The sequence below is a fragment of the Equus przewalskii genome, chromosome 15 (assembly GCF_037783145.1).
Source record: "Equus przewalskii isolate Varuska chromosome 15, EquPr2, whole genome shotgun sequence".
In the NCBI taxonomy this organism is placed as follows: Eukaryota; Metazoa; Chordata; class Mammalia; order Perissodactyla; family Equidae; genus Equus; species Equus przewalskii.
This window is the reverse complement of record NC_091845.1, coordinates 9,101,639-9,119,396: the sequence shown is the minus strand read 5'-3', so window position 1 is coordinate 9,119,396 and position 17,758 is coordinate 9,101,639. Positions and strand designations below refer to the sequence as shown.

General features: G+C 50.0%; 1 protein-coding gene across 10 annotated transcripts in view; it reads right to left on the bottom strand.

Annotated features, from left to right (window-relative positions):
- Nucleotides 1–17,758, bottom strand: part of SRGAP3 (SLIT-ROBO Rho GTPase activating protein 3) — a 245,826-nt gene that overhangs the window by 27,172 nt on the left and 200,896 nt on the right. For all 10 annotated transcript variants that reach the window (XR_011527372.1, XM_070576653.1, XM_070576655.1 and 7 more), the window contains 5 exons: nucleotides 17,056–17,133; nucleotides 8,575–8,709; nucleotides 5,908–6,013; nucleotides 5,476–5,703; nucleotides 2,556–2,635 (listed from right to left, as the gene is read on the bottom strand). Coding sequence is in view for 9 of the 10 variants with exons in the window: in XM_070576653.1 (XP_070432754.1) it covers nucleotides 2,556–2,635; nucleotides 5,476–5,703; nucleotides 5,908–6,013; nucleotides 8,575–8,709; nucleotides 17,056–17,133 (627 nt within the window). In the remaining variant the exon portion in view is untranslated. The remainder of the gene's footprint in view (nucleotides 1–2,555; nucleotides 2,636–5,475; nucleotides 5,704–5,907; nucleotides 6,014–8,574; nucleotides 8,710–17,055; nucleotides 17,134–17,758) is intronic.

Here is a 17,758-nt window from a genome sequence, read left to right as displayed (position 1 = left end):
TTACAGATAAGGAAACTGAGGCCAGCAGTTATGTGGCTTGCCACAGATCTCACAGCCATAAAGGTCTCTCTCTGTGTTTCAAGTCCAGGTCTATTTGCTCAGAGGCCAGTGTCCCCTCGACCGTTCCTGCAGCTCAAGATTTCTGTGACTGTTTACGCTGGGGTTGGCATGAATGCAAACATTTAGGAAATGCAATTCTTCCTCCAGAGATTGCCCCTGATTCAGCACCTCCACCAACACCCAGGATACAGTGAGAACCTTCAGGCAGCATGAAACTGGCTCTCCCGGGGCGGCTGGTGCCCTTGCAGGATGATTCTTCCTGCCCCTGTCATTCTCAGGAAGCAGCCAGCGGACAAAGAACAACAGGAGCAGGGAGCTCTGGGGAAGTGGACGCAAGCTCTGCCTTAGCCCATTCCAGGGACACGTGAGCCTCCGCTCCGCGAGGGGCGAGGCAGCAGTTTCTGGGGGATTCTTCTTGCTGTGGGGTGAAGCCTGTTAGGTGTGTCCTGTTTGCTGGTGTGTTGCCTCTTCACTGACCCAGCAAGACCCACTCTCCCTGCAGCCCCTAGTCCTGATGCCCAGAGCAGCCTTCCGCCCACCGGGCTAGGAGCTCGGGGGCGGGGGGGGGCAACTCAGCAGGCGACTGACAGCAGCCCCAGTGCCAGCCCCCAGGAAGGTGGGAGCGCAGGTCAACGGGCAGAGCTGCAAGGTGCTCAGAGGGCACCTGACCTGCCCTCTTGCAGGCACGTCTGCCTTCACCCGCAGCCCCGACAGGCCTCAATTCTGAACAATCAATCTATCTCATTGGACAAGAAGCATTTTCTCCCAGTGGAAGAAGACAGACTGAGAGCAGGGTCTGGAACAAGGGGAGCCACACACACACAGAGATCCAGAAATAAAACAAGCAACAGATGGAGAGAACATGAAGGGGGAAGGGGTGTTAACAGAGATAGAAAGGGAGGGAGCACGGGAGGGGAAGAAGAAGGAAAGAAAAAAGCCAACCACCACAAACAACAGAAGATGGCAGCCCTCCCGTCTCCAAACACAGGCTCTGCAGGACACCTCCCTCAGCTCAGGGTGACTCCAGCCTCTCAGGATTCTGGCAGAGCTGAACATTATACCCAGATTTGCTTTTCTGCACCTGCGACCCAGGCCTGACCCATAGGCTTCCTCTCGGGCCACAGTGATTGGCTCACGCCTGGGGGCGTGACCCCAAGGCTGTCCAGTGAGAGCCCATCCCAGGACCCTTCTTGGAACCATTATGAAAAGGAAGCTGTTTCCCACTGGGACTTTGGGGAAAAGGATAACGAAACCCTGGAACTGCCAGGGCCCACCACACAGGGAGAGCCTACTTGACAAGGAAGCCAGCCCAGAGGGAAGCAGAACAGGAAGATGCAGACAAACGCCTGACAAAATCAACGGCTCCTGGATCCAGCTCCTGGTCTGATTCCCCTTGACGCTTAAGTCAGTTCGAGCTGGGGGTTCTGTCATTAGCAACTGAAACAGGCCTCCTAGAATGTGAAAACCCACCAGTCTGTCTTGCCTCTTTCACCAGCTCCCAGAAATACATACCCAGACGGGGCCTGGGACTTTCCACAAAGAAACACAAAGGCCGGCAGAACTGCTAAATACTGATTTTGAGACAGTAAAACTATGACAGGGAGAATGGAGGGCTTTGCTCGATCTACACAGGGCTGCACAGGACTTTCACAGGCCCTGGGCACTTTTGCTTGCATGGGTCTCTTCCTCTATTTTTTAAAAAAAGTTAAAAGTTAGATTTTACAACTGCATTGGTATAAAGATGAGTATAATCCAGGCTCGATCATATTCATTTTTTTCTTCTTATTTTAAAAGAAATTAAAACATTTTCATGGGCACTAAAAGCATCGTGGGCCCTGGGCAGTGTGCCTACTCTGCCTAATGGGCACTCTGGCCTCAGGCCCACATCATCCAGACTGCTTGTCCACACAGTCCGGGCTCCCCAGAGACCAGCCTGATTCTCTTCTCCTTGTCTAGAAGCGGGGGAAGGCCCGGTGAGTTCCTCAGAGCCCAGGCTGGCCTGCCTCTGCATCCCTCTATCTCCACACACTTCCCTGGGTCATCACTGTTTGGCTTTAGCTTCAGGGCGCCCACTGCATGGGGACACACCTGTAATCCGGCATTATGACTCTGCATCATGGGGAGCTGCTCCCAATGTGACGGGGACGAGGCTGGGAGCTTGTCGATGACCCATGTCTCGTCCATCGACGGGGTCCAAGTCCCAGCACAGGGTGGGCACAGAACAGACCCCCTGCGGGGCAAAGCATGCTTCCTACCCAGGAAAGTCTCTTAAGACTTAAGACTCGCACTCGGGCCAGGCAGGACACAGAAAGGGATGAGGCAGGCCGAGCAGGAACGTGGTGAACTGGAGGGCACCTGCCCCTGAGGTCTTCCTGGGTCCCCATCTATTCTGGAGGACGATGCTGACTTGCAAAGCTGGAGGGGTTGGGCAGGCCTGAGTCAGCATGAGAGGCCCCCGGGGGGAGTGCCCTGGGCCCGGACTGCCCCTCACTCACCTTCATCACTGGTGTGAGGCTCGGTGCCATTGTCGTGGTCAACTTCATCGATGGTCCCTGGCTCGCTGTGTGGGCTGTCACTGCAAGGAAACACGGGAAGGGGACTCGCTGGCGGGCTTTGTACCCTCACGCTGTCCTCAGCCTCCACAGGTGCCAGCCCAGCCTGCCTCTGGGCCTTGACCCAAATCAGACACAGGCCCCCTTCATCCCGTCTTTTCCATCTGACCACCCACGAACCTTGCTAATAGAAAACCACTCCCAGCCTCCTTTTCTGGAAGCTTCCCTGAATAACCTCCCCCACCTGCCGCCAGCCTTGGAAGTTGCTGAGCTCTCTTCTTGGTAAAGGTTGTTGATGCCTTGGTGTTGTGTAAGATCCAGAGGGCAGTGTCAAACCCTGGCATTTATCCTCGGAAGGACCACAAGCCAGAAGAGAAAGGAATTGTGGAAGTACCGTGAGTCATCCAGCTAGCCTGGCTCCGCGTCTCACAGCGGAGACAACACGCCAGCGCGGTGGCATGAAGCTCACAAGCAGCAGGGTCCCTCAGGGCTGTCCCATGATGCTGCATGCAAAGCCCAGATCGGTCCAGGCGCTGCGAGCAGGCCGGCAACCAGGATGGGCAGGGCGGTAGACTGCATCCAGGCCCGTCAAATTTAGGCATTAGTGCCCTGGGAGAATTTCACCAGCTGCTACCGCCTCACTAGATTCTAAGCTTCCTGAGGCCGGGATTCATCCACATAGTCAGTCAGCTTTTTTACTGAGCCATTGATTGAGTCCTAATACACGCCAGGCACTGTGCTAGGTAGGAGGGACGCACAGATGGGTAAGGTGGACCCGGGCCCTGCCTTCATGGGCCAGGAAATAAAACTGGTGCCAGCTGAAACGTGTTATGTAGGAACAAATGAGCAGAGGGGACCTGCAGAGGTGGTCAGGATGGCTTCTGGGAGGAGGTCACATTTACATTGCCATTTAAAGGAATAGGGACTTTATCACGACAAATTCTCCGTTGCCTCCTGGATAAGGTCCAGACTGTGCATGATCGGTTGTTTAAGACCTTTCATAACCTGCCTCCTGCTGGCCTGTGGAGGCTCCTCCCTTACCATTCCCTTGTCACTGTGGCCACATGGAATCACTTTTCATTCTATTTCATGCTCCAGGTCTAGAACATTCTTTTGCCCACTCCTCACCCAGCAGACTCCAGTTCACCCTGCAGGTCTCAGCTAAGTCTTTACTTACTCCGGGAAGCCTTTTCTGACTTCCCACCAGTGGCTCAGGGGGCCCCACTTCTGGAACTGTTTCCTCTTCCACCAGAGCCCCCTGCCGCGGGGGTTAATCCTGCTTGGGTTACGGCCCTGCCCCCTGGCCCTGGGCCTGGCCCAGGACAGATGCTCAGTAACCATTTGCTGAACGAATGAAAGTTGTCCACTGTGATGAGACCCTCAGCCAAATCCCCATTTTTGGCTTTGAAAATGCCTCCCAAATCACCACGTAATTAATAATTTTCCTTTCTCATGGGACACAAATGGGATTAAGAAAAGTGTGGTTATTGTATACTGTTCTTTGAGAAGTACTCTAAGATCTGCACGTCCCTTCCCAGAACGCTAATTATACACCTATACCGCAGCAAGAAAGAAAACCAGTAATGTTGCAAAAACTGTGGGAAAAGCTTCTCTTTGTCCAGAAAGCGTGCTTGCTGGCTGTTTGATGTTTCTGTTACAGAACAGAGACAGACCCGCTCCCAGTGCCTCAAATGAGGTTAGAGAGCTGTGATGAGCCGTCCAGTGAAGAGCTGCAGGGAAACAAAGGCGCTGGAACGTCCCCCTTCTTTGAAGCGGCTGCCCAAATACGTCCAAGAATGAAAGTGATTCAAGAGCCCAGGAACGCTGGGATAATCAAAAGACCAACTCCCGGCGGGCGCCAGGCTGAAAGCACACAGGTGATACCTAAATATAGAGCTGCGTGCTGTCCTGGACTGGGAATAAAGACAGACTGGGGACCTGTGACGGGTCTGTCAGTTGGCGTTCTGAATTTTCTGTCTTCACCACTTTTTTTAAAATATGTCCTATCTTCACTACATTTGATGGTCTTCGCCTGGGGAAGGGTGCCAGCCCTGATCTTCTTAAGGTCCTAAAATATTTCTCCCAAGACTCAGTGTAGCACCAGGTATGCAGAGGTGCCCAACCAGCAACTGGTGTCCTGGTGTGGAGCTCTCAAGGAAAGTGAACTCACTTTGTCTGGAAAAGACAACTCCTAGGTGGGAGGGGACAATGGTGACAAGTGTCACTCTCAGTTCATGAGGTTAAGGTGGGGATTATTCACTCCCCTGCTGCCTGCGATGAGCTTGCGACTCACCTGGCCAATGATGGCATTACATCTCCTAACCAGGGTGATTAGTTCACCAGACCCAAGCCTCAGCAAGGAGACAATTTTGGAGCTTGTGTTGAAACATTGGAGGAGAAGCTCTTTTTCCCCTGGGGATGCTGAGAGAATGGGCTGTAAATCTAGAGTTGCTGGATGCCTTCTTGAAACCACCAAGGGAGAGGCTGCCTGAGAATGAAGCCAATGCAGAAGAAAGTAGAGCTGAGGATTGCAGGACCATGTCCTAATGATAATAGCTGAATTCCTGGATCCAGCAATACCTGAAGGTATGCGCCCAGACTTTTTATTTAAGTAAACCAGTAAATTCCTCCTTGGTTTAAGCATTTTGAGTTCGATTTCTTTCTCTTTCAAGCCAAGAGAGCCTTGAATGATGCACCTATCTTTCATATCAGGCTGCTGCAAAGCTCAAATGAGAAAATGTGCATGAGAGTACAGACTATAAAGCAGAAAGAAAATCAACAGATTTCTAACTGTTCCTGTTCAACAGCAGCAGCAACAACAATGATGACAATAATCATAATATTAAGAGGAGCGGAATCTTACCAATATTCTTCCCCTCCTGCCATGCATTTTTCATACACGGGTCCCTCTAGCTCCCGAGGGCTGGGGAAGATGGCTTCATGATGGATGATGATGGTTTTGATGACTTCATTGACGTGTGCCTGGCAGGACACAGGGTCTTGCCCATCAGGGATGTGCATGAGGGTGGGCCCGAAGCAGATGGCCAGGTTGTAGGGGTCCATCATGTTTTCGTCACTATACTGCGAGAGGCTACAAGAGAGCAGGGACGCACAAGTCACCTGGAAAGGCAAATCCTCCCCCTGGGGTTTCTTTCTTCTGGGGGCTCCACTCAGATCTCAGCGGTTTCCATGTTCTGTTTTGAGAACAGCTGCACCTAGAAACGCCCCAGGACACACCCTCCCAAAGGAGGCCGGGGCCGAGGCAAAGAGGGGCCCCCCTGGCCAGGCAACTCACTGGTTGAGGAAAGCGAAGAGGTATCTCATGACCACAATGACCACGCGGGGAAGGGTGACGAGGATTTGCTGGATCTGGTGCACCCTCTCAGCTGGGTTCTCCAGTTCTGTAACAGAAAGGGGCATCTTTCATCCTCAGAGAGCCAAGGTGCCGCCATTTGCTGGTCCCACCTCCTAGGTCAGCCCATGTGGTCCAGGGCAGCCAGTTCTACTCTCATTTCTGGGGGTTGATGGGTGACCCTCACCTGGCCGCAGGGGTGGACCCAGGGAGGGGTACATGGCCTAATCAGAACCAGCTGGACTCAATCCTTGGGACTTCGGGCTGGAGAAACCCAGGAGAAGCGCCCTCTAGAAATTGGGGAGAGGAAAGTCTGGAGAAGCTGGGGGCTCCCAGGAAAGAAGACCCTGCCGGAAAGTGAAGCCAGCACAGAGATGGGGTGGGGGGCAGGGTCCTGCTGATGCTGGGTGAGGTCTGGGTAAAGCTGGCCCTCAACTTTTCAGGTATGTAAGCCAATCCATTGCCTTTTATGGATCAAGCCAGTGTAAGCTGACTTGCTGTCACCTGCAACCTATGAGTCCTGAAGAACACAAGCAGAGACCATGTTCCATTAAACCCTTTGTAAACACCAGCTGCAGCCCAGGCCTGGCACATAGTAGGTATTCAGGAAGTGACTGCTGAGTAAATAACCACCTCTCGAGCTGTGTATCAGCCTGTAAGCCTGGCAGATGCTTGGGGTCTCATCTCTGACCCATTTTCAGGTCAATCCTCGAGAGACAGACATGGGTACTTTCATCAGTTGGGTCAGGGTGGGAGGCTTGGTAAGGAGAGACAAGTGCCTCGTGGAGAGGGGAAGTGGGCGCCAAGGAGAATTTAGAATGTTCTTCTAAAATACAGCTTCTCCCCTTTCTCCTCTGCATCCAGGGCCCTTCGCGCTGGGGCTCCCACCAAACTTGCCTGCCTCATGTCCTAGCCACCGCCCCTTCCCAAAGTATCTGAAGATGATTTAGAGCTGTGCTTTGCAAATGAAGTGATGAAGCACGTTGGGAGGCATTTACAATATATGAGGCATTCTTTGGGGTTGTCACAGTGACTGGAGGATGCTACGGGCATCTGAGATCCCAGGGCCCAGGGGCTAAATGTCCTGAATGTGTGGGACACACAACAAGGCACTGCTGTACCCTACTGAGAAACTCTGTACCACGCCACCTTATCCACCATCTCCCTCTCACAAAGGACTCTGCTGCCCTGGGGCCTTTGCACACACTGGTGATCTCTCATCACTGCCCGGCACACTCCAGCCTACCCTCAAGGTCTGGCTCCAGGAAACCTCACCTGAGCCTCCACATAGAGCTAAAGGCTCTTGCACACATATTGATTCCATCGCTCCTCATACAGGTCCCTCCACGTCCTCAACTTCAGTCATCAGTGCCCTGGGACCACCTCCACTATTATTTATTAATTTTATTTTCCTTAAATACACACCTGGCTCTCTGTCTGGAAGGGAGATTGACGTGTGAGGTTTAGTCCTTGATGTAACCACAGGCTTTGGGAGGGAACTAGCAAGGGACTGTCTTTCTCATGTTGTGATTCAAGGTGCGATTCAAGGTGTGCAATGTTGTGAACTTGCACCAGAGGTCAATGTCCTTGTTCAGTCAGGGCCCTGCTCAACTGGACTGTTGGGGCTTCTGGAAACATGGGCCGAGCAGGTGACACGGGGCTCAGACAGGGTTGGGCCTTTGTGGCCAGGAACGTGCTTTGGAGCTCGGAGTGGATCTGGAAGGCCGAGCAGGGAGCAGTGTGGAGGGCGGGAGGGTGCGGGAGGGTCTATCAGCCAGGCAGGCAGGAGGTTCAACCCTCCACAGGTGCTCACCACCTCTGGGGCAGCTTCCTGGCTGCCAACCACTCTCAGAGCATTGAGAGAAGCATGCCTAGTGAAACTGGGTGGGGGGAATTTTCTGTAAGGCGAATTAAATTTACAAGTTTATTCCAAAATACTAAAATTCAAATATTCTAAACTTCAAAGTTTATTTTAAAAAATATCCCCCAAAGGTTGCCTTGGAGTTGGGCATCTTACAGTCAAGGTGCCTTTACTTCAGCCCCCTAGACGGGACTCCTGCCTTTACCCACAGAAACACCAGTCAAGGAGGACTCCGATGGCTCGCAATGTCAGAGGAAGCCCCCAGCCAGCTTATTTTCACCACTTCCTTTGTTTGTCACGTTGCTGACCTGACTCCCAAATCTTCCATGGCTCCCTATTACCCAATAGCTCTGGAATCCTTGCAGGCATTCACGGTCTTCCCTCTCTTGCTCCATTGTTCCCTTCCAGCCTCTTGCACTATGCACTGGCCAGGACGCCCTCCTGCTGCTCCTCTTGGTCTGTGTGTCCCCAACTCTTCCCAGGATCCCTGCGTCCACTCCTTCTGGAAGACTCTCCTCACATCACTCTCCCTCAGCTGTGATCCGTGAAACCAAGTCTCTCTCTGCTTCTCCTCTGAGCTCCTTCCATGCCCATTAGCCCCGCCATTATCAATGATCTTGCTATTCGCACAACTAGGCTTTAAGTTCTATGAGGACAAGGGCCAGACTGCTCGTGTGGTGACGAGCGCATAGTGCAACTTCAATAGCGATGTGTCAAGGAACTGATCATCCCACCTGGGAAATACTTACTAATAGTAGATATCAAATCTTGAAACCTTTCCTTAGGAAAGAGTGGGTTTTCCAGTCCTCGGAAATACAGTTTTAAAACCCCAGCGACCGAATTGATATCTCGTTCATTTTGGTCATCCACAAGGGGGTCTTCACCTGAGAGGAGACAGGAGATGACGATTCAGCTCGGTAAGGAGGCAGGGAACGTGCAGACGGCAGGAGAGAGGACCTGGCCCAGCCCGAACTAGAGGAGAGGCCGGCGGGACAGCCTCCCCAACACAGCAAGCTTAGAGTTCTCCCCGCAGCTGATCTTGAAAATGTTCAAAACTATAGAAATGTTGTAAAAATAAAACATGAACACCCATCACCCTTCACTTACACACATCAACTTACACTCACCTTGCCGTATCTGCTTTCTCTTTTCTCTCTACTTATGTTCATTATTGCTCAATAATTTGAGAGTATTTTGTAGACATCACAGTGTGTCACTGCTAAATACTTCAAAACATTTCTCCTAAGAATAAGGATATTCTCCTACATAAGCAAACAACACTATTACACCTAAGAAAAATAACAACACTTCGAAAACACCATCTCACGTGCAGCCCACATTCAAACATTCCCAATTGTCCTGTGCCTTTCAAAGAATTTTTTCAAAAGCTAAGATCGAATCAACATTCACACAATTCATTCAGTTGTTCTGTTTCTCAGTCTTTTGAACGTAAGACTCCAACATTTTTTATTGTTAGTTTGCTTTTTATATTTATCATATTGCCTGTTTGGAAGAGTCCAGGCCCGTTGCCTTGTAGAATGCCTCACATTCTGGGTTTGTCTGATTGTTTCCTCATGGTTAGATCCAGGTTGAATATTGCTGGTAAGAATATCCCATGGGTGATGCTGTGGATGCCACATCGCAGCTGGAGGCACATAATGTCAGCCTGTCCTGCTACTGGTGATGCTAAGTTTGATCACGGGGCCAAGGTGGCGGCCTCCAGATCTCTACATGTAAAGGTATATTTTCTCCTTTGTAATAAGTGTAAAATATAAAATAGCTTTGAAAAAAAATAAGTGATCTATGTACATGCCATCACACGCAACATGTTGCACTCAATGCTTTTAGCATCCCACAATGATTTTTGCCTAAATCAATTATTACCCTGGAGTTGAAAATGGTGATTTTCTAATTCCGTCATCCCTTCCATATTTATCAGCTGGCATTCATTCTTCCCTAAAGAAGAACTTTCCCATGTCCCTTCACTCCTCCTATTATTATTTTTTGGCTTCTTTACAGACTTTTTTTGCAAGTTTTTATTCAATGTGTTATAATCCATTACCATCTCTATCCTTGGGGATGCTCAGATTGTCCCCAGTTTTGCCAGAGGGAGTTCTTTTTTATGTCCTTCTGATGTGACCTCTACTGAGCACTTCCTTGCTTTCTGGCACAAAAGATGTCCCTGGGTCACCTGTACTTTCCTTCTCGCAGATCTGGAATCAACATTTCTCCAAGAAGCTCTGTTTGCTTTCCGTGGGGAAATGGTACTTAGAAACAAGACCTAGGTTCTCGGTGTGCTCATTGCCACGGGAGTGCCGGAAAGAGCGTCTAGGCCCTTTTAGGGAATAGAGCGAGAATATGTTTTCCATGAGTTCATACTGATATTTCCAATTCATATTTAAGATACAAGGTTTTCTTCACCTTCATTTATTTTATATTTGTACTGCATTTTTCTTATAGTGAAAATTTTGGTTCCAAATAACATTAATAATTAATGTATTTATGTACTTGCCTTATCTAATAATAGACTTAAAGTGGTTCCAGAATTTTAATAGCAATATTGCCACTAACAATACACCTGATACATAAAATTTAGGATTTCTTTGCGGGGCTTTTGTTTTTGTTTCTGTTTTTATTCCTCAGAATGTATCCCACTAAAGATGTACGGTCAGAAGACCGAGTAGATTAGTGGTTGCCTGGGACTGGGCGCTGGGGGCTAGGGGACATATGGAGCGACTACAAATGGGTACAAGCCTTATGGTACGTAGCTCAATAAAGCTGTTAAAAACGTACGACTTGGGGCTGGCCTGGTGGCACAGCGGTTAAGTGAGCACATTCCACTTTGGTGGCCCAGGGTTCGCTGGTTCAGATCCCAGGTGTGGACATGGCACCACTTGGCAACCCATGCTGTGGTAGGCGTCCCACGTATAAAGTAGAAGAAGATGGGCATGGATGTTAGCTCAGGGCCAGTCTTCCTCAGCAAAAAGAGGAAGATTGGTGGCAGATGTTAGCTCAGGGCTAATCTTCCTCAAAAAAAAAAAAGTATGACTTTCTGTGTGGTTATCAATTTGATACAGAGCTTATTTGCTTCTATTTATATTCAGTTTTAGGGATTGATTTTTTTTTTTTTAGAAATCCTTTTTTTTTTTAATTTGCAGTTTTGAAAATATAAAGCATTTACATGGTTTCAAAGTCAAAACCAGATAAACAGTTGCGCTCAGAGAAGCCCCGTTCGTATCCTTGTCCCCTCCACACCACACCTTTAACCATTTTCATTAGTTTCTGGTTTGTCCCGCTGTGTTTCTTTCTGCAAAAACAAGCAAATACATATATACAAATTTTTTATTTTCCCTCATTTCTTACACAAGATGTAAGTGGCATACTATAATACTACATATACTTGTTTCTTCTCTTAATAAATTCTAGAAATCTCTCCACATCTATTCATGGAGATCTTCCTCATTTTTTTTTTTTTTGATGGCTGCACAGTCATCAAAATGACTAAATGACTACTCTACTTTATGGATAGACCATAATTTAGTCACCCAGTCTCCTCTAGATTGACATTTGACTTCTTTCCAATATTTTGCTATTACAAATATTGCAACAACAAATAACCCTGCACGTGTGCTTTTGTATTCGTGGAGGAGCGTCTCTGCGGTAAGGTCCTGACCTGGGATTGCCGGGTCAAAGGGTAAATACACATGCAGTTTCATCAGATACAGGCAAACTCTCCTCCATGGGGGCCACATCCTTCTACACTCTCACCAGCAACACAGCAGAATGCTTCTCTCCCACGGCCCTGCCCACGCGATGTTGTCAATCTTTTGCATTTTTGCCAGCTGGAGAGGGGAAAATGATATCTGAGGACAGCAGCGCTTCTCAACCTAGTCGGGGGGCTGCTGAGCTAGTGCCCCACCTGGAGATTCTGCGGGGGTGGTGACAGGAAGCAGGGAGCAATCTGACACCTCCCTGAAGGCGAGGAGAGATGTCTGCATAAGGGGTTCTCCTCCTCCTCCCAGAGCAGCCCAGAGCACCTCTAAGATGGGCAAGCAGTGAAGAGCAGAACTGGAAATTCATTCTTGGCTCTCTTCACACCGCCTCCGCAGGAAGACTGCTACTGGCAGGGCCTTTGCTAGCCCCAATATGCTTTAGTGCATATTAGAGAAAGGCCTCCTTGCCTTCCTGAACAGGGCTTGTGGCTTACAGAGCATGAGCCAGAGTTCAGCTACCACCTGCTCTCTTGGTTGAGCATCCTTGAGCAGTGCCCAGCCTCAACAACTATGTGTGACAGCCCAGACACTGATGTTCCATATGTCAACCTCTCAGATGTCCCCAAGGGAGGAGATGAAAACACTTCCCCAACAAGACTTTCTCAGGGGGAAGGAAGAGAGAAAACATAAAAAATTAATGCCTATACTACTATAGCACTTCTCAAGCGAGAAGCACACTTGCACATCTGATGTCTCTAAATCCTCACAACAGCGCGGCATGGCACTGAGGGAGGCCCGGTTCCAACGCCACCATCCTCGCCCGCAAGAAAGCTGAGGCCCCAGCAAGTGAACAACTTGCCACATTCGTGCAGTCAGGAACAGACACCAGCAGCTCCCAGGTCTCAGAATGCCTGGGAGATACGCTTTTTTTCTACCCATGGTTTTCAATTCTGCCTGCCTGCCTGTCTGCATGCATGCCTAGCCACCCGTCTCCTTTCCTTCTCTCCTTCCTTTCTAGCAGAATCCCAACCTTTTCTTTCTTTCTTGAGAAAAAAGTTCCTATGAATGCTCAGCACAGAGAACAAAGCTGTCTCGATTGAACTGGGGGAGAGGCCCCAGTGCTCCTTCTCAGCCCCTGTCTATCCCTGTCGCAGCCCTTGAGGCCCCCTGAAGGACCACAAGAGTTCGAAAACTCTGCACTGTATTAAGCTGTTCCCTGTCACTGCCATGCATTACTCTTGTGCTCTCACAATGCCGAAGCACATGGATTTTCCCCTCTATATTATGTATTAGCTCCCCCGGTAAGCATGATTAACGTGTCGACTTTACACACACACCGCATTAGTCCTTGCTCTTCCTCAGAACGCACTTAATTCACTAAGGAGCCATCCAACACTCCTTCCCAGGCCTTTGGCTCTCCACAAGGCTAGTCAATTTTGGCTCCCAAAACGAATGGAATTCCAGAGCTCAAGATGAGCAAGATGGTTTGTGTGAATGATGGATTCCTCCAGGAGGATAATTAGAGCTAAAATTCCAGGCAAGTCTGAGAGAAAGCTGTGTTCACACTTCGCTAGCAAATGTCGCGGGGGAGGTGGAGTTGTTCCCAAACAGCCTGCCTGCGGCTTCCTCGTGGCCAGGTCACCTGGGCATCACTGCACCCAGGGCAGAATGTGAATGCGCAGTGTGTGCATAAGGTTCCAGGGGACCTTGCTGCTGGCTGGGGGCCCAGCAGGCAGCTGTGGGAGGTGTCTCTTGCAGGGCAGTTCTCTGTGGCCACAGGTCCACCCAAACCCATCCTGAGGTTCCTCCCAGCGCCTCCTGGTCATACCCTCTTCCTGGGACAGGAAACAGATCCCAGAGGGGCCAGGCCCAGAGTCCAGCAGGTGTCAGACGCTACATGACCTTTAGCTCCAAACCCAAACACTCTTTTTTTTGTGAGAATGATTTGTCCTGAGCTAACATCCGTTGCCAATCCTCCTCCACTTTGTATGTGGGACGCCTCCACAGCACAACTGCTGAGCAGAGTAGGTCCACACCGGGGATCCGAACCTATGAACTCGAGCCGCCAAAGCAGAGTGCGCAGAACTTTAACCACTCAGCCACCAGGCCAGCCCCTCCAAACCCTATCTACATCTGCACAGGGTGAAATGGCCACTGATTCTCTTCCCAGCCACCCTCCACATAAGGAGAGACCACTGGCAGCTCCCTCATCTTTGTGTACAAAGAGGAGAGCGGATTGGTTTGTGGGGAAAAACAGAGAGATGGAAAACCAGCCTGAGAGACAACAGCACCACAGCTCTCTCCATGGCCAATTCCTGCCTTGTCATGATGTTTTCTCCTTCATTTTGCCAGAAGATTACAACATCTCAAAACTTTAGTGGTGACTTTATGATTTATTGGCAGCAAAAAAATAATGATAATAATAATAATCCCAACTAAAACCCTGGTTGACTCATGTCAGAAGAAAAAGAAAGGGAGTTTAGGAATCACAAGCCGAGAACGGATTTCCAACATGCTGTAATTTTTCAGAAGCTTAAGGAAAAGAGACCTGTGCTCCTTTCAACAGCCTTATGCCAGGAATGTAGGCAAGAAATTCGCCCCAGAGAGAGACAGAAGAAAGAGACGCAAATCTCTTTGAACAAGTGGCAAAGGATAGGCAGCCTGCACAGATTAGAGGGTTTAAAATTTCAAAAAAGGAAGAAGGGAAAAACACACAATGTACTGGTTTAGAGAGAAAGTTCAGTGACAAGCTAGAGTGTGTGGGACGTGAGGAGTGGGCGAGAAGAGGAATATGGAGCCGCGCCAGCTCGGGCCACCTGGTTCCCGGGGAAATGTGGAGAGAGATGCGGCTGAGCCAGCAAGAGGGAAGCTACTGGTTTCAGCAGAGGTAGGAGGAGGTGACTCTGAGGGTCAGCTGGCTAATTGGTTGGTGAATGTCAAGAAGCAGAAAAGAAGAAGTGAGAAATCTGGGTACTAGCCAGCCCAGAGAAGCCAGGATGTTCCTACCAGAGACACACCAGGAGCAATTCTTTTAGAATAAGCCATGCTTCACTGTAGGCTCGGGTGGAGCAGAAGGGCAAGGCCAGAGAGCGAATGAGATGCATCTGGGAAGGATGGAGAGCTGCAGAGGAGCCAACTGCGTACGTGAGGCCAAGAAAAAGCAGAAAATGTTTCCTGCAGGTTGCGATCTGGGTCAGCTGATCTCTGCCCAGCGGGGCTCTGCCCAGCACAGTCCAAAGCTTATTAGGAGCGGAGAATTCCTTTAAATTGCACATCACCTCTGCAAGGCACCCAAGCGAGTGACAGAGGCATGGACCTTCGAAAATCACATTCAGGAAGGACAGAATGCAGCACTGCTGGGGTGGTGCCTGGGCGGGGATAGGGCCTGGCTGCCTGGTACAGCGAGGTGACTTCTAGGACATGGGGAAGCAGGCAAATGCAGGGGGGGAGGGGAGTACCAGGCTGGAGGCCCCGTGTGGTGAGTTTACTCATGAGATTCAAGGAATTCTGTATAAAGGGATGAGCCCAGGAGGATGGAACCAGCAAAGGTTCCAGACCACGGCTCTGTTTATTTACAGTGAACACAGGGCAGCAGGGGTGCTAAGGTATTGGGGGAAATGAAGAAACGAAACTCTAGATTGGGCTGTCCAGGGTTGCCAAGAGGAGCTCAGGGAATGATGAACGGTGCTTCCATCAGGGAGGCTGATGGGGGATACGTCTTGCTCTGTGGCCTCTGCACATGCTGTTCCCTTGGTGTGGACCACCCTTTCCCTGGCTCTTACTCTTTAAGCCTCAGCTTAGGCATTTCCTCCTCCAGGAAGCCTTCTCTGGCTTTGTTGTTCCTCCTTGCTCCATCCAAGCCAGGCTAGGGGCTCCCATGCTCCCCAGTGCCTCCTCCATGGTGGCACCGACCATACTGTCTGTTTACTAAACTGGCTCCCCGACTAGCAGGGACTGTCTTGTTCATACTGTATTTCCAGGCCCCAGTCCATTAGCTAGCGCAGTTTGGGGCTCAACGCATGCCTGTTGAGTGGATCGATAAATGCAAGAGGAGCTTGCAGCAGGGGAATTCTGGGACAACCTGGTTCTAAGTTCCCAAGATCCTGGAGTGGCGCTCCAGAACTGAAGCTCCCCCTGGACCTCAGAGGGTCACTGAGTGTCACATCCAGCCAAACCCTGCTCTCTAGCCCTCGTTCCAAGCCAGAGCACCTAGGACTGCAAAGGTCTGAGCTGGGGGCTGTGGTGGTGACCGCCTGGGGCTGACAGCACTTCCTCCACCCTAGCCCTCAGGATGCAATAGGGGTGGGGGTGAGGGGGTGAGTTTGCCCAGGAGGCAGCCCCTCCAGGGGAAGCCTGATAATAAGTAGGAAGAATTCCAGAGCTGGAACCCCCTGGGAGAGGCTGCTCAGAGCACAGCAACGGGGACAAACCATACGCACCCCCAAGGCTGTTAGGAGGGTTAAGTAGAAGAAAGTGCTCTGTAAACTGGGATGCGATAGACTGCGGGGAAATGGTTTGGGATTGAGGTCCTCAGATCAAACAACACTGGAACCACTCAGAGAAAAAGGCAGTGGATCAGAGTCAAGAAGGATAAACGAGGGAGATGTGATCCTTCCAAAATGCTGTTAAGCTGGAGGCAGAGATACTGTTTAGGATGCTACAGACGAACTCTTCCTTCCTCCTCTGGGATGAGGATATGAACTTCCTAATGCCGGGCTTGGTTCAACAACCCGGGAGTGTGATGTTTGAAAATGTTTCCCTGAATGGAAACGCACGGACTTCCAGCTCTACTGTAGTAGTGAGACAAGCACCGAGGATAGAAAGGCAGAGGTGGAGTAAGAACTGGGCTTTTCCCGACCCAGTGAGTCCTGACTTTGCGTGGACACTGTCACTGGCCGCCTGTCCCCATCAGGGATTCTGAGGCCAAGGGAGGCTATATCAAATAAGCCAAATGTACTCCTGGTCTGGTGGCCACATCATTTCCAATACGCTTTTATATCCTCGGGGGATGAAAGCGGGAACTAGGGAACCTCACCAGGGGTAGGGAGGTCTCTTCCTCCCAGTATGTAGCTCTGCCAAGAACACAGCATAAAAAATTAAGAATTAGGATATTCCAAAAGCCGCTCAGTGTTATCTGTGTTCTTCCAACTTTCCTAAAACACAGCAGCCTTTACAGGCTCATATAATAATTCCGGGGTGCTTTACGAGGCCTTCTTTCCCGGGAACCACTGTACAGCCCACCAGAGAAAGTCACCCACGTATGCTGGTAAATGTTTAACATTTTAGCTCTTTGGAGGGGAAGAAGAAAAATAAAAGATCTCAGCGTTCGCCAAATTCTGTGGCGTAAATACTCCCGCCTTGGCTGATTTCAAGCTACCAGGGTGAAGCTGTGGACGCCAAGTGGGAAGGAGACTTTGATACAAGCCAGCCCCAGCACACCACTGGCTCTAAGACACACGTTCACACCCACCCTGGCTTACTCGGGCCACAAGCTTGAGATGGTCGCTCTGCACCTACCTCTCTCAAAGGAATTTTTGATGTCATTGACTTCGACCTGAGATCCTGGCACTCTGAAGATCCCTTGCTGCTGGAGTCCTGAAAGAAACAAACAAACAAAGGCCAGGAGGTGCTGAGTTCATCAGACTACTTGGAACACGGATGACTCTCCCCATTACTTGTCTCTCTCTCCCACCATCCTTTATAGGAGTCCTTCCCAGTGAAGGTCTCCCGGGAGGAGCTCCACGGTAGCCTTCGCAGTGAACTTCAGCTGGCCAAAATACTCAGACACATCTTGCTTCATATGTCTGTGATCTCTTGTCTGGGCTTGAAGGAAAAGGCCACAAGAAGTTTATATCAACACTGGACCAGTGAATAACTTCCAACTTAACCCACAGGTCAGCTCAATCAAATAGCTGGTTGGTACACTTCGCCTCCCGAGCTCACCAGGTCCATTGGTACCAACAGCTTGGCCTGAGTTTGCAAATGCCATTTGAGTTTCACAGCCACACAGATTTTGAACAAGAATGATTAATATCACTCCTTCAACCATTCCCGCCCCCGACACGGACATCTTCTTCCTTCGAGAAAAGCTCGAGTCTAGAGTACATGCTGGCCTGGGATCGAGGAGTCTGGGGAGATTAAATTATTAAAGAAAAACAATCGCATATTTGTATGTGTTTCTACAAGGCCATAACAAAGAGGAGACCCTGGGACCTGACAT